Below are 12,874 nucleotides of genomic sequence, written 5' to 3' on the forward strand. Positions count from 1 at the left end.
GGTAAGATTTGCACTTTTTATTGCAACACTGTGTAGATAAGCCAAAATGTGTTATTTCCAATACTTTCTACCTACCTCTTAAACAACTATCCAAAGCATTTCAAATCCCGAGAGGAAGAGATGACTGGATCTGATTGAGGCGATCGTAATAAATTCAGAACTTCCATCTTCAGAGGCAATCTACCACTGAACTAATCTGGATTGTGATCAAATAATAGAGATGATTGGGGGGGGGAGACAATTTAGTGCTGGCAGATGAGTTTTGTGGCTATTGTAGGAAATTAACTGGCAAGCTAAATGAATCCACCCTGATGAGACTCAGCTTCCAGCACTCTTAATTTGTTAAAAAACAGTCCATAGGTAGCCTCTCTGGAGCCAAACTAGGAAATTCTAGCTTTTTCAAAATGGAAAATTCCCAGGCCATGAACTTGGAAGAACAGAAAAATATATCTTGTGTAGACCTGAGGTGGGCAGGCTGATTTCCTTCCTGCAACTTTTTCATACAGCACCCCTCAGTAAAAAAATAAAATAAAATTGCACAGGTCAATTGCTGGAGTGTCGCAAAAGCCATGAAAATTCTTTCCATACCACCCTCTAGCCAAATTCTCACTGGAAGGTTCTGCATTACATCACGTAAGAGGAACCTAATTTTTTAGAAGTGAATAATAAGAGATTACTGGTGTCGTTTGGGTACCTGTGAATATAAACGTGCAACGAGAAACTTCTCTACGGGTGAATGAAATGCACTGTATTTCCCTAAGTGACATGTTCCATTTCCTTTTATTATCTTCTTCTTCATTTATTCTTCTTCTTTAACTCTGCTAAACAAATGACTCCCTCAACACTGTCAAACTATTCACTAAGTCTGCATTACTATTACTATTAGTCTTCTCATCGTTCCTATCACCCATCTCCTCCCACTTCTGACTGCACGGCTATAACTTTGTTGCTTGTATCCTTTCGATTTATATTGACTTGTTTCCTAGTATGATTTGATTGCTTATCTGTACCCTATGACTATCATTAAATGTTGTACCTTATGATTCTTGATGAACATATTTTATTTTTTCTTTATGTACACTGAGAGCATATGTACTGAAGACAAATTCCTTGTGTGTCCAATCACACTTGGCCAATAAAGAATTCTATTCCATTCTCTATATTCTACCCTACCCTACCCTACCCTACCCTACCCTACCCTACCCTACCCTACCCTACTCTACTCTACTCTACTCTACTCTACTCTACTCTACTCTACTCTACTCCACTCCACTCCACTCCACTCCACTCCACTCCACTCCACTCCACCTATTCTATTCTATTCTATTCTATTCTATTCTATTCTATTCTATTCTATTCTATATAGCCCAACAAGACAGACAGAGACTTCAGAGAATAATTAGAACTGCAGAAAAAACAATGGCTACCAACCTGCCTTCCATTGAGGACCTGTATACTGCACGAGTCAAAAAGAGGGCTGGGAAAATATCTACAGACCCCTCACATCCTGGACATAAACTGTTTCAACTCCTATCCTCAAAACGACGCTATAGAGCACTGCATACCAGAACAACTAGACACAAGGACAGTTTTTTTCCCCGAACGCCATTACTCTGCTTAACAACTAATTCCCTCAACATTGTCAAACTATTCACTAAGTCTGCATGACTATTACTATTAATCTTCTCATTGTTCCTATCACCCATCTCCTCCCACTTACGACTGTATGACTGTAACTTGTTGCCTGTATCTTCACAATTTATATTGATTGTTTCCTAGTATGATTCAATTGCTTATTTGTATCCTATGACTATCATTAAGTGTTGTACCTTACGATTCTTGATGAATGTATCTTCTCTTTTTATGTACATTGAGAGCGTATGCACCAAAGACAAATTCCTTGTGTGTCCAATCACACTTGGCCAAGAATAAAGAAAATAAAGATAAGAACTTCCCTATAGATCTGACTAGCAAAAGATTTGGGGGAGGGGGAGAAAGTACTTGGAGGGTAGAGGGGATCACTAGGCAGAGGGGAAGAAGGGATCCTTGGCTTTGGGAAATTTTTTGGGAAGGGCTTTTTTGATTGCTCTCAGCCTCTTTTATAGGCTTTATATTACAATTTCAGTCCGCACTGCCATGCCAAACTGCAGGGCCTTGTAAGCCCATTTTTTGCACTTAAAGGACAAGGTGTCAAAAGGGGGGAAGGCAGCTGGGCCTGCTCTAAGCAGGGCCCTGTTATTGAGCAGGCATTTCCAGTATGAGAGGGGAGCTAATGGTGTGTGTTTCATTTATACTCCCTTTCTGAGTGGGAAAGGAAAGGAAGGGAAGGGAAGGGAAGGAAGGGGAAAGGAGAGGAGAGGGAAGGGAGTGGAAGGGAAGGGGAGGAGAGGGGAAGGGGAAAGGAAAGGAGGGGAGGAGAAGGGGAAAGGAGAGGAGAGGAGAGGAGAGGGAAGGGAAGGGGAGGAGAGGGGAAGGGAAAGGGGAAAGGAAAGGAGAGGAGAGGGAAGGGAGTGGAACAGAAGGGGAAAGGAGGGGAGGGGAGGGGAAGGGGAAAGGAGAAGAAGAGGGAAGGGAGTGGGAGGGGAAGGGAAGGGGAGGAGAGGATAGGAAAGGGGAAGGGGAAAGGAAAGGAAGGAAAGGGGAGAGGAGAGGGAGTGGAAAGGGAAGGGGAGGAGAGGGGAAGGGGAAGAAAGGAGAGGGGAAGGGAAGGGAAAGGAGAAAGGAAAGGAGGGGAGGAAAGGGGAGGGGAAGGGAGAGAGAAAGAGGGAAAGGGAGGGAGAGGGAAAGGGAAAGGGGAGGGGAGGAGAGGAGAGGGAAAGGGGAATGGGGAGGGGAGGGGGTGGAGGGGGAAGGGGGGAGAGGGGAAGGGAAAGGGGAAAGGAAAGGAAAGGAGGGGAGGGGAGGGGAAAGGAAAGGAAAAGGAAAAGAGAAAGGGAAAACGATCCCTGCGAATTTTAATCCGCTAAAATTTTGTTGCCGACTAAAAAGAACATAGAGTAAATTCAATATAAATCCCTGTTTTCCGTCCTGGGGTTCTCTGGGATCTCGCCGCTGGTGCTTTCAACATCTGGCTTCGCTGGAACTAAGGAGCGCCCCGCCCCGTCTCCCCAATCCGTGGCTAGCAAAGCATGCCAAGCAGCCCCTTTCTCTTGCGCTCTGCCCTCTGCGGTGCCACCTCGCGCTTTGATCCTCCTGTTCTCCCTAAAGCCTCGGGGAGATCTTTCGAAGACCCCCCGCCGGGGGCTCCCTCGGGGAGGGATTGGACGGCCTCCGGAGGCGTGGCCCCGGTGACGTCAGCAGAGGCATGAATGAGCAGAGCGAGAACTTTCCCACCAGCTCCCATTGAGCTTTTCCGTCCCGTGGCAGCTGGGCTTGGTTGGTTGGGTTGGCTCGCGTGAGTCAACTCTCCGGGAAGGGGGAACGCGGGAGGCAGCGGTGGTGGTGGGACCAGCCTACTACAACATGGGCAGCCTGCCGGGGCTCAGCGGGACCCTCCTGGTGCTCCTGCTCCAGACACTCCGGACCTCCCAGAGCCACGAAGGTAAGAAGCTGCGCGTGGAGCTGCTTCGGGGAGGCTCGAATCGGAGGCGCGGGTGGCGGTCCCTTCTCTCCTCGCCTCTCCCCGTCCGACCTCTCCCGTTCTGGCTAAGCCTCACTGGGCTTTGGGGCAGGAAGGGAGATCTAGATCCCCCCCCCTCCGCATTCCCGGCCTCTGGAACTGAGACTGAAGTTGTCGGGGGCTCCCTCCCTCCCTCCCTCCCCCTCTCTCCCACACACTCTTTCTCTCACTCCTGTTATTCTATTCTATTCTCTCTCTCTTTCACTCCCTCTCTCTCGCATTCTATTCTCTCTCACTCTTTCTGTCTCTCTCGCTCTCTTACACACTCTCTTTCTCTCACTCCTATTCTATTCTATTCTCCCTCTCTCTCTCTCACTCTCTCTCTCACACATTCTATTCTCTCTCCCACTCTCTCTCACACACACACTCTCCCTCACACTCTCTCTCTTACACACACACACTTCTGTTCTATTCACTCTCTCACACACACACTCTTTCTCTCACTCCTGTTATTCTATTCTATTCACTCACTCTCTCAATCTGTCTCTGACTCCCTCTCTCTCTCCTATTCTATTCTTTCTCTCCCTCTATCTCTCTCTCACACATTCTATTCTCTCTCCCACTCTCTCTCACACACACACTCTCCCTCACACTCTCTCTCTTACACACACACACTTCTGTTCTATTCACTCTCTCACACACACACTCTTTCTCTCACTCCTGTTATTCTATTCTATTCACTCACTCTCACTCTCACACTCTCTCTCATTCACTCTCTTACACACACACACACACTCTTTCTCTCACTCCTGTTATTCTATTCTACTCTCTCTCTCACACACACACACAGGCGTCGATTCGCGCTGCGAAAAGTTGCTTTTCTCCCAACCTTGGCAAAGGTTAATCTGTGTTTCCCTTTAGAGCGAAGTTAGGATGCCTGGAGGAAAGAGAGGAAGGGGAGGGGGGTGGGATGGGGTAGGACTGGCATGCCAGATCTCCCGTGGGGGGGGGGGGGGACGGGTATTGGAGGAGGGTGGTTGGAAGCAGCCAGAAGTTAAAGTAATATGGCCGAGGAAAACCAACCGGCCACAATGCCTTGGCGGCTGTGGTGCCACTTTGCTCCGAAGAGGAGGGTGCAGCAGCAGCGCAGTTCCGGGGCGGCTGGGCAAAGTGGGAACGGCGCCACACAGACACACCCTGAAATGACTGCCTTGTTTTACTTCCAAGGTGTGTCTGGGGAAGCGAGGGGGGGGGGAAGAGAGGCGGAGGCCCAGGATGCAGTTCCACCACCCCCCTCCCTCCCCAGAGAGTGTTTGACTTCACATTGCCGGTTGCCCCAAGTGCGGGAAGAATTAGAATAGAATGGAATAGAATAGAATTCTGTATTGGCCAAGTGTGATTGGACACACAAGGAATTTGTCTTCGGTGCATAAGCTCTCAGTGTACATAAAGAGCCTTGGTAGTACAGTGGTCTAAGGCACCCTGTTATTAAGCTGGTTATTAAGACCAGCTGCCTGCAATTACTGCAGGTTCGAATCTCGCCAAGGCTCAAGGTTGCCTCAGCCTTCCATCCTTTCTAAGGTAGGTAAATTGAGGACCCAGTTGTGGGGGCAATAAGCTGACTTTGTATAAAGATACAAAAGGATGAAGGCTATTGCTTAGCGCATTGTAAGCCGCCCTGAGTCTCCAGAGAAGGGCAGCATATAAATCAAAAAAAAAAAAAAAAAAAAGACACGTTCGTCAAGAATCATAAGGTGCAACACTTAATGATAGTCATAGGGTACAAATAAGCAATCAAATCATACTAGGAAACAGATGATAGATAGATAGATAGATAGATAGATAGATAGATAGATAGATAGATAGATAGATAGAATTCTTTATTGGCCAAGTGTGATTGGACACACAAGGAATTTGTCTTCGGTGCATAAGCTCCCAGTGTACATAAAAAGACAAGATACATTCATCAAGAATCATAAGGGACAACACTTAATGATAGTCATACGATACAAATAAGCAATCAAATCATACTAGGAAACAATCAACATAAATCGTAAGGATACAAGCAACAAAGTTACAATCATATAGTCATAAGTGGGAAGAGATGGGTGATAGGAAGGATGAGAAGATTAATAGTAGTGCAGAGTTAGTGAATAGTTTGACAGTGTTGAGGGGATTATTTGTTTAGCAGAGGGATGGCGTTTGGGGAAAAAACTGTCCTTGTGTCTAGTTGTTCTGGTGTGCAGTGCTCTATAGCGTCGTTTTGAGGGTAGGAGTTGAAACAGTTGATGTCCAGGATGCGAGGGCTCTGTAGATATTTTCCCAGCCCTCTTTTTGACTCGTGCAGTACACAGGTCCTCCATGGAAGGCAGGTTGGTAGCCATTGTTTTTTTTTTCTGCCGTTCTAATGATCCTCTGAAGTCTCTGTCTGTCTTGTTGGGTTGCGGAGCCAAACCAGACAGTTATAGAAAATTAGAAGGGCCATACAAACCCCTGGTGTAGCTATCGTTCAACATCACCAGATAGGCGAAACACGGACTTCGTATTGTACTCGGACATGGCCACAGACCGAATAAAACTGCAGAACACTGCAGGGAAAATAATCAGGGGAGTGGGGGCATTTAGAAAAAGTCGTGGAAGAAAGGAAAGGGAGACATAAGATATTGACAGGCCCTATGTAGATGGAAACCCCCCCCCAGATTTGGGGAGGGGAAGCAATCTAGGCTGTTCGAAAGTGTCTCGCCACATCCTGTGTTTGGGGGTCCTCGAATTGGAGGCAGGTCATTCTCAAAAAGTTTAGGATTTGTGGGTCCTGAAAAGCTTGTGAATTAAGCAGCTTTGCGCGCTTTGTAGAATCGGGGGTCGCCTCTAACTGAAAGTTAGAATTATCTCTATTTAAAAAAAAAAAAAAACACCTGAAGATTGTACCTCTGTACAATCGAAAAATGACATAGGAAGGATATAGTTGTGTGAAATTAAGACCAGCTGCCTGCAATGACTGCAGGTTCGAATCTCGCCAAGGCTCAAGGTCGACTCAGCCTTCCATCCTTTCTAAAGTGGGTAAATTGAGGACCCAGTTTGTGGGGGCAATAAACTGACTTTGTATAAATATACAAAAGGATGAAGGCTATTGCTGAGCACATTGTAAGCCGCCCTGAGTCTCCGGAGAAGGGCGGCATATAAATCAAATTAAAAAAAAAAAAAAAATTACAGGAGGCTTGAGGCCTCTGGTGTCTTTTGAGAGGTGACTTCTTTTCAGGGAGATGGAAAACAGAGAATGGGCTAGAGCAAGGGGTGTGAAACTCAAGGCCGGCAGGGTGCTTAGATCTGACCCATGGTGCCTCTGCCAGCGAAAATGGAGGTCAGGGTGGGCTCCGCTTTCGCTGGCAGAGGGCTGCAGAAGGCCCTTGCGGGCGAAAACGGAGCATGGGAGCCCGATTTTTTTTTTTTTTGGCAGAGCGCTCAGGCCACAGGTGCCCCCCGACACGAGTGATGTCAAGGTGGCCACCTCCACCCCCCCCCAGACGCGGGGTCAAACACAACCCTGATGCAGCCCTCTGTGATATCGAGTTTGACACCCCCTGGGCTAGAGAGGGAGAGTTTCTCTCCTTTGGGAAGGGGGGGGGGGATTTTGTATTGAAACCTATGGGGATATAAATACGATATTGAATGGCCTGTGTTTGAAGCTTTCTGTGAAATGATACGCTTGGGATCCAACCCACACAAGCAAGGAAGCATGATGCGGTCCTGTTGCATTTTCTGCTCTTCGGGCTGACCGCTTGAATTGGAGAAGAAGTGGGGGGTTCTTCTCGCCCAGATGAGAAAGCAACTGGATTTTTTTTTTTTTTAAATTTGATTTATATGCCGCCCTTCTCCGGAGACTCAGGGCGGCTTACAATGTGCTCAGCAATAGCCTTCATCCTTTTGTATATTTATACAAAGTCAGCTTATTGCCCTCACAAACTGGGTCCTCAATTTACCTACCTTAGAAAGGATGGAAGGCTGAGTCAACCTTGAGCCTTGGCGAGATTCGAACCTGCAGTCATTGCAGGCAGCTGGTCTTAATAACAGGGTGCTTTAGACCACTGTACTACCAAGGCTCTTTTGAATGATTTGAAAATCATTGCCAAGGGAGGGGAGGGAATCGTCCCGATTCTGCCGCCTGGTTATGTAACTACGGACCCAGCGATGGTGCCGAGGGTTCAGACCAGACTGAGCAATGAAGGCCCATAGTCTGGCTGCCATCGAAGGAGGAGGCTGGCCAGGGAAGGGCCCTGAATCAACACCGGGAGAGCCCAGCTGATTGATCGGCATATCGGAAAGGAAGTGGCTTCATAGACTAGAATTAGAATAGAATTAAAATAGAGTAGAGGAAGAGAAAGAGGAGAAAGAGGAAGAGAAGGCTCAGAAGCAGCTGTTTTTCCTTCATTATATGAGGGGGGAGCCTCCTGCCACCCCACCAGCCTCTCAAATGAGCAGTTCCAAAGTTGAGCCTTTCCTTGCTTAGCAATGCAGGACAGGCTCCTGGGCTGAAATGCTTCTGGGTTCAGGGCAGAAGGTTTTCAAAGATCCAGAAAGGAGGAAACTGGCAAGGCCGCTTCCCAGCCACTTTCCACCTGGCCAAGGCCTCCCAGTCTCGTAGGAGGAGGAGGAGGAGGAGGGGCGGAGGAAAACTTTGAAGCCTTCCAGGGCAGCCCTTCCGCCGAGTGAGCGAGCAAGTCTGGGCTTATCCCTAGAAGGATGACGCCATGTCCCGAATGCCAACATTCAACCCTGTATAGTTTCTCGGGTTCTCCGCATGCCCCATCTCTTGAAGATTGGTGAAATTATCTCTCTCTCTCTCTAAAACAAGCATTGGCTAAATCAAGGCTATATTATAGGAGCAGGTGGCTCGGTGGCTGAGACACTGAGCTTGTCAATCAGAAAGGTCGGCAGTTCGGTGGTTCGAATCCCCTAGTACAGGTCTCCTCCGTGAGCAGGGGGTTGGGCTGGATAACCTCCAAGGTCCTTTCCATAACTGTTAAAGCCAGCAACTGGGACCAACCAGGCACCCCAAGAGGGGAGCACGAGATGAGTCCCTCTCGCCAGCTTGCCCTCCTCTTCACAGCCACGGCATGGTCCCCGCTCTCCCTTCGGCCCCAGTTTTGGCCCAGGGAGAGGAAAGGCTGCCCCCGGGAGGTGGGGACGGAGACACACACACCCCCTCCGCCAAAGACAGCCATCTCTCCCAGCTTCCTTGAAGCATCTGGGGTGGCAGCCTGGCAGAGGCGAGGGGCCCTAGTGCTGCTGCTTTGAGAGACTGGAGCTGAGCTTGCCCAGGGAGAACCCCACTCCTCCCCTGTGCAGACCCACAAGGCAGGGGAACCTCTTCCAAACCTCAACTCCAAAGGGCCGTGCTGGCCTTGCAAAAAAAGGCAGGAATGAAGTTAATGAAGAGGCAGGAGGGCCGTCTGGCTTCTAATTATGGTGGCGGGCTGGGTTGTGTGTGTGTGTGGGGGGGGAGCAGGCGGGAGAGATCTGTCCAGTAAGCAGTTCCCCTCCTGGTCCTGTTTTCCAGTCCCGGCTCTTCTCCGGGTCTGGTGTGGCAATAGCAGAACAGGCCCTCCTGCGTTGGCTCTCCCAAAACCGCATCTTCCAACCCGAGACGAGAGGGCGGTGGCGCAAAGAATCGCTCTTCCCTCGTTCCTAAACCTGCCTGCCAAACCTCTCTCGGGGCTGATCTGCAATAATGTTTAGCAGCATTGTGGTGGGATGTGTCTTCCTTCCAGTTTTGCCTAAATTGAATTTATTTCAAATCTCCAAAAAAAAAAAAAACACAACCGATGACAAAAGGGGGTAGGCGACTTGTCTGTGCTCTAATCGGGAGGAACTGTCCCGGGGGCCTCTGAAGCGCCCCGTATCAGTTGGGGTGCCGATGGTTGTGCGGCTTCATGCAAAGGCAGATACTGAATTCCTGCCTGCAGCTTTCTCCTGGCAGCTTCTCTAGACTTTTCTCTCTGCCTTCGGACCCATCTTTGTTGTTGTTGTTAGTTGCGAAGTCGCGTCCGACCCATCGCGACCCCATGGACAACATTCCTCCAGGCCTTCCATCCTCTGGAGCCCATTGAAGCACATGCCGACTGCTTCAGTGACTCCATCCAGCCACCTCGTTCTCTGCCGTCCCCTTCTTCTTTTGCCCTCCATCGTTCCCAGCATTCGGCTCTTCTCCAGGGAGTCCTTCCTTCTCATTAGGTGGCCAAAGGATTTGAGTTTCATCCTCAGGATCTGGCCTTCTAAAGAGCAGTCAGGGTTGATCTCCTCTAGGACTGACCGGTTGGATCGCCTCGCAGTCCAAGGGACTCGCAGGAGTCTTCTCCAGCACCAGAGTTCAAAGGCCTCGTCTATTATCTATTATATATTGTCATCCATTTTAGGATGACAATAAATGAAGGACGAGGAGTTCCCCACCTATTTTGGAAGGGCGGGTTTTTTTTTGCTGTGAGTCACCTAAAGTACTGATTCTGCCCCCCCCCCCTTTTTTTTTTTGGAAAGTTAAAATTGTGGTACAATTAAACTTTGAGGATTAATTGTAACAGATCAATGCCCTTTAAAAAAAAAAAACTAATTTTAACCCCTTGCTTTCAGTAGCTATGTTCAATCACTTTTTTTTTTTTTTTTGGTCTTTGTAGCTTCCTTTCCAATGATCTAAGCCTCCTAGCATGGCTGTCTCAGGAATTCTGGGAGTTGAAGTCCACAGGTTGTAAAAGGGCCACATTTGCCCACCCCTGTCCTAGACCAATTGGTTTCAGACAGGTCAGATAAATTTCATAAGTATATAAATGTTACACCCCCACCCCCGCTCATCCAGGATGGCAAACCCAGGCAGAGAGGCTTCTGCATGTGCTCAGAAGAACTCCCTCTTAGGGCATCAACGTTGTTTTGGCTTGGCCGGTGTTGCGGTATTATTCAAATCATGGAAAAAAACTTTTTTTTAAAAAATCTAGAGGTTCTTTAAAAGCCAAGACTTTTGATTTGAGGTTTCACCGTTGTCAGGCTCCACTGCAATTCATCCCCAGTGTCACTGACGGGCAAATTCCTCTGAACCGCTTTGCTATGAATCCTTAGCCAGGCGTGGAATTGTGGACTCTCCCGCCCACTCCTCCCGCCCCAGCTTTGCATGGAATTGAAAAACAGGCAGTTTAAAAAAAAAAAAAAATCTGCACGCTTGTAAGAAGAGGGTGAAGTTTAAAATTAACTCTGGAAGTTGGTGGGAAAGAAAAGCTGTTCCAGATGTTGCTTACAGGCACTCTGGGAAGGAGACTGTGATTTCTTAAGCTCCTCTCCAATTTATACGAGGGTCAGGAATTGAAACCAACATACAGAGCTAGATTGAAGGGGGGGGCTGTAAAGTGGGGTGGATTGAAGCCCAGGCCTGACTGACCCAAAAGTTCACAGGGTGTCTCTCATTGGCTCCCTCATGGAGGCTGCTCAACCTCCCATAGGGCTACTGGGAGGGCGAACCAGTAGTAAAAAAAAAAAAAAAAAAAAGCTACCAGTTGGTCCCAACGATCAGCTGTGCCGTGCAATTTCCAATGATCAGCTGTATTTCCAATGATCAGCTGTGCTGCATGATTTATATTCGCTAGAAAGTAGGAAAGCATGCCCGGGCAGCGAACTTGTGGCAAACCGCGGAGGATTTCACCACTGGGTCGGATGTCCACCTGCTGCGGGGCGCGGCACGGCGCCCCTTTTTTGAAACGTGCAGCAGCCTCGTTCTTAGACGAGGAAGTGTCCCTTGGGCGATCTGTGATACGGAAGAGACTTAATGCACGCAAAGCCTCACCTTCTATACCCCTGACAATCGGCTTAGTCACCTTTTGTCTCTCCCAAGACTCTCCCAGCGCTCGGGTCAAAAAGCAAAGATTCGAAGATGACACATATCAAGGTAACATGGCGGCAAGCCAGAATTAAACCGCCTTTGGCTCTTCCAAGGGCCCCCTCTGCTGCCAGGAGCCCGTAGAGGAGAGGAAAGAGTCACAGGGAACAGGATACTCCATGGCTCGGATCTTGGACAGGTGGGGAATGAAGGTTCAGAGCAGTTACTGCAAAATGTATTTCATGCACCTCTGTAACTGTCTGGTTTGGTTCTGCAACCCAACAAGACAGACACAGACTTCAGAGGATAATTGGAACTGCAGAAAAAACAATGGCTACCAACCTGCCTTCCATTGAGAATCTGTCTACTGCGCGAGTCAAAAAGAGGGTTGTGAAAATATTGACAGACCCCCTCACATGCTGGACATAAATTGTTTCAACTCCTACCCTCAAAACGACGCTATAGGGCACTGCACATCAAGACAACTAGACACAAGAACAGGAAAGAGAGAGAAAGGAAAGGAAGGGGAAGGGAAGAAGGAAGGAAGGAAGGAAGGAAGGAAGGAAGGAAGGAAGGAAGGAAGGAAGGAAGGAAGGAAGGAAGGAAGAGAGAGAGAGAGAGAGAGAGAGAGAGAGAGAGAGAGAAAGAAAGAAAGAAAGAGAAAGAAAGAAAGAGAAAGAAAGAAAGAAAGAAAGAAAGAGAAAGAAAGAAAGAAAGAAAGAAAGAAAGAAAGAAAGAAAGAAAGAAAGAAAGAAAGAAAGAAAGAAAGAAAGAAAGAAAAAGAAAGAAAGAAAGACTAACTCTTCTGGCCAGGTCTTTTCAGCTCATAGGAAACTTGCTCTGGTTTTTTGGTTCTTGTTTCTGATTTCACGCCATGAGGCTGCGATAACAAATCTCAAAGCATGCTCATCCCACGGGCAGCCACTTTTTCTTGGATCTTAAAAGTAGGTAGGGATTTCTTAAAGGGTTGCACAATGGAGGGACTTGAGACTAAGCTCGGAAAGATTTATTTAAACTTTAAACTGACTGCCCCCCCCTCCCCCCGGACATTCTTGGGAGGAAAACATACACACAATCTAAACATTTCAAGCCGCACCAGAGTTGTTTAAACAAGTATGTTTTGCACTGCACAACGAGAAGGAGAATAGCTACTATTATTGTGCACACAGGTGTGAGTGACAGCGTACAGTGGGTTTCGGACCAAAATGTGTTCTAAGCTGAAATAGATGTCGGACGTTCTGAAAAAATTTTGATCATAGATGAAAATCATTCCAAATAGTTCTCTTTTCCCTAAGCTCAGTTTTGTTTTGTTTTTGCAACCCCAGAGGGGGGAAAACATGCCCCTCCCTCTTTGTCCCGACAGAGGGGATGGAATCTTATTCTACAGGCAACAACTCTGCTTCTAGGATTTTCCCAGGGTGCCTCACTTATATAAGCCAGACTTCCAGCATATTCTAATC

General features: G+C 47.8%; 1 protein-coding gene across 1 annotated transcript in view; it reads left to right on the forward strand.

The window, feature by feature from the left end:
• The first annotated feature begins 3,308 nt into the window (after positions 1 to 3,308).
• The window catches only part of EPHA2 (EPH receptor A2), a 37,437-nt gene continuing 27,871 nt past the window's right edge, over positions 3,309 to 12,874 (forward strand). The window contains 2 exon segments of the mRNA XM_070956226.1: positions 3,309 to 3,374; positions 3,376 to 3,541. Coding sequence (XP_070812327.1) covers positions 3,309 to 3,374; positions 3,376 to 3,541 — 232 coding nt within the window.

Source organism: Pituophis catenifer, unplaced genomic scaffold, assembly GCF_029215685.1.
Source record: "Pituophis catenifer annectens isolate HBS135680 unplaced genomic scaffold, rPitCat1.0.hap2 SCAF_18, whole genome shotgun sequence".
Taxonomy (NCBI): domain Eukaryota; kingdom Metazoa; phylum Chordata; class Lepidosauria; order Squamata; family Colubridae; genus Pituophis; species Pituophis catenifer.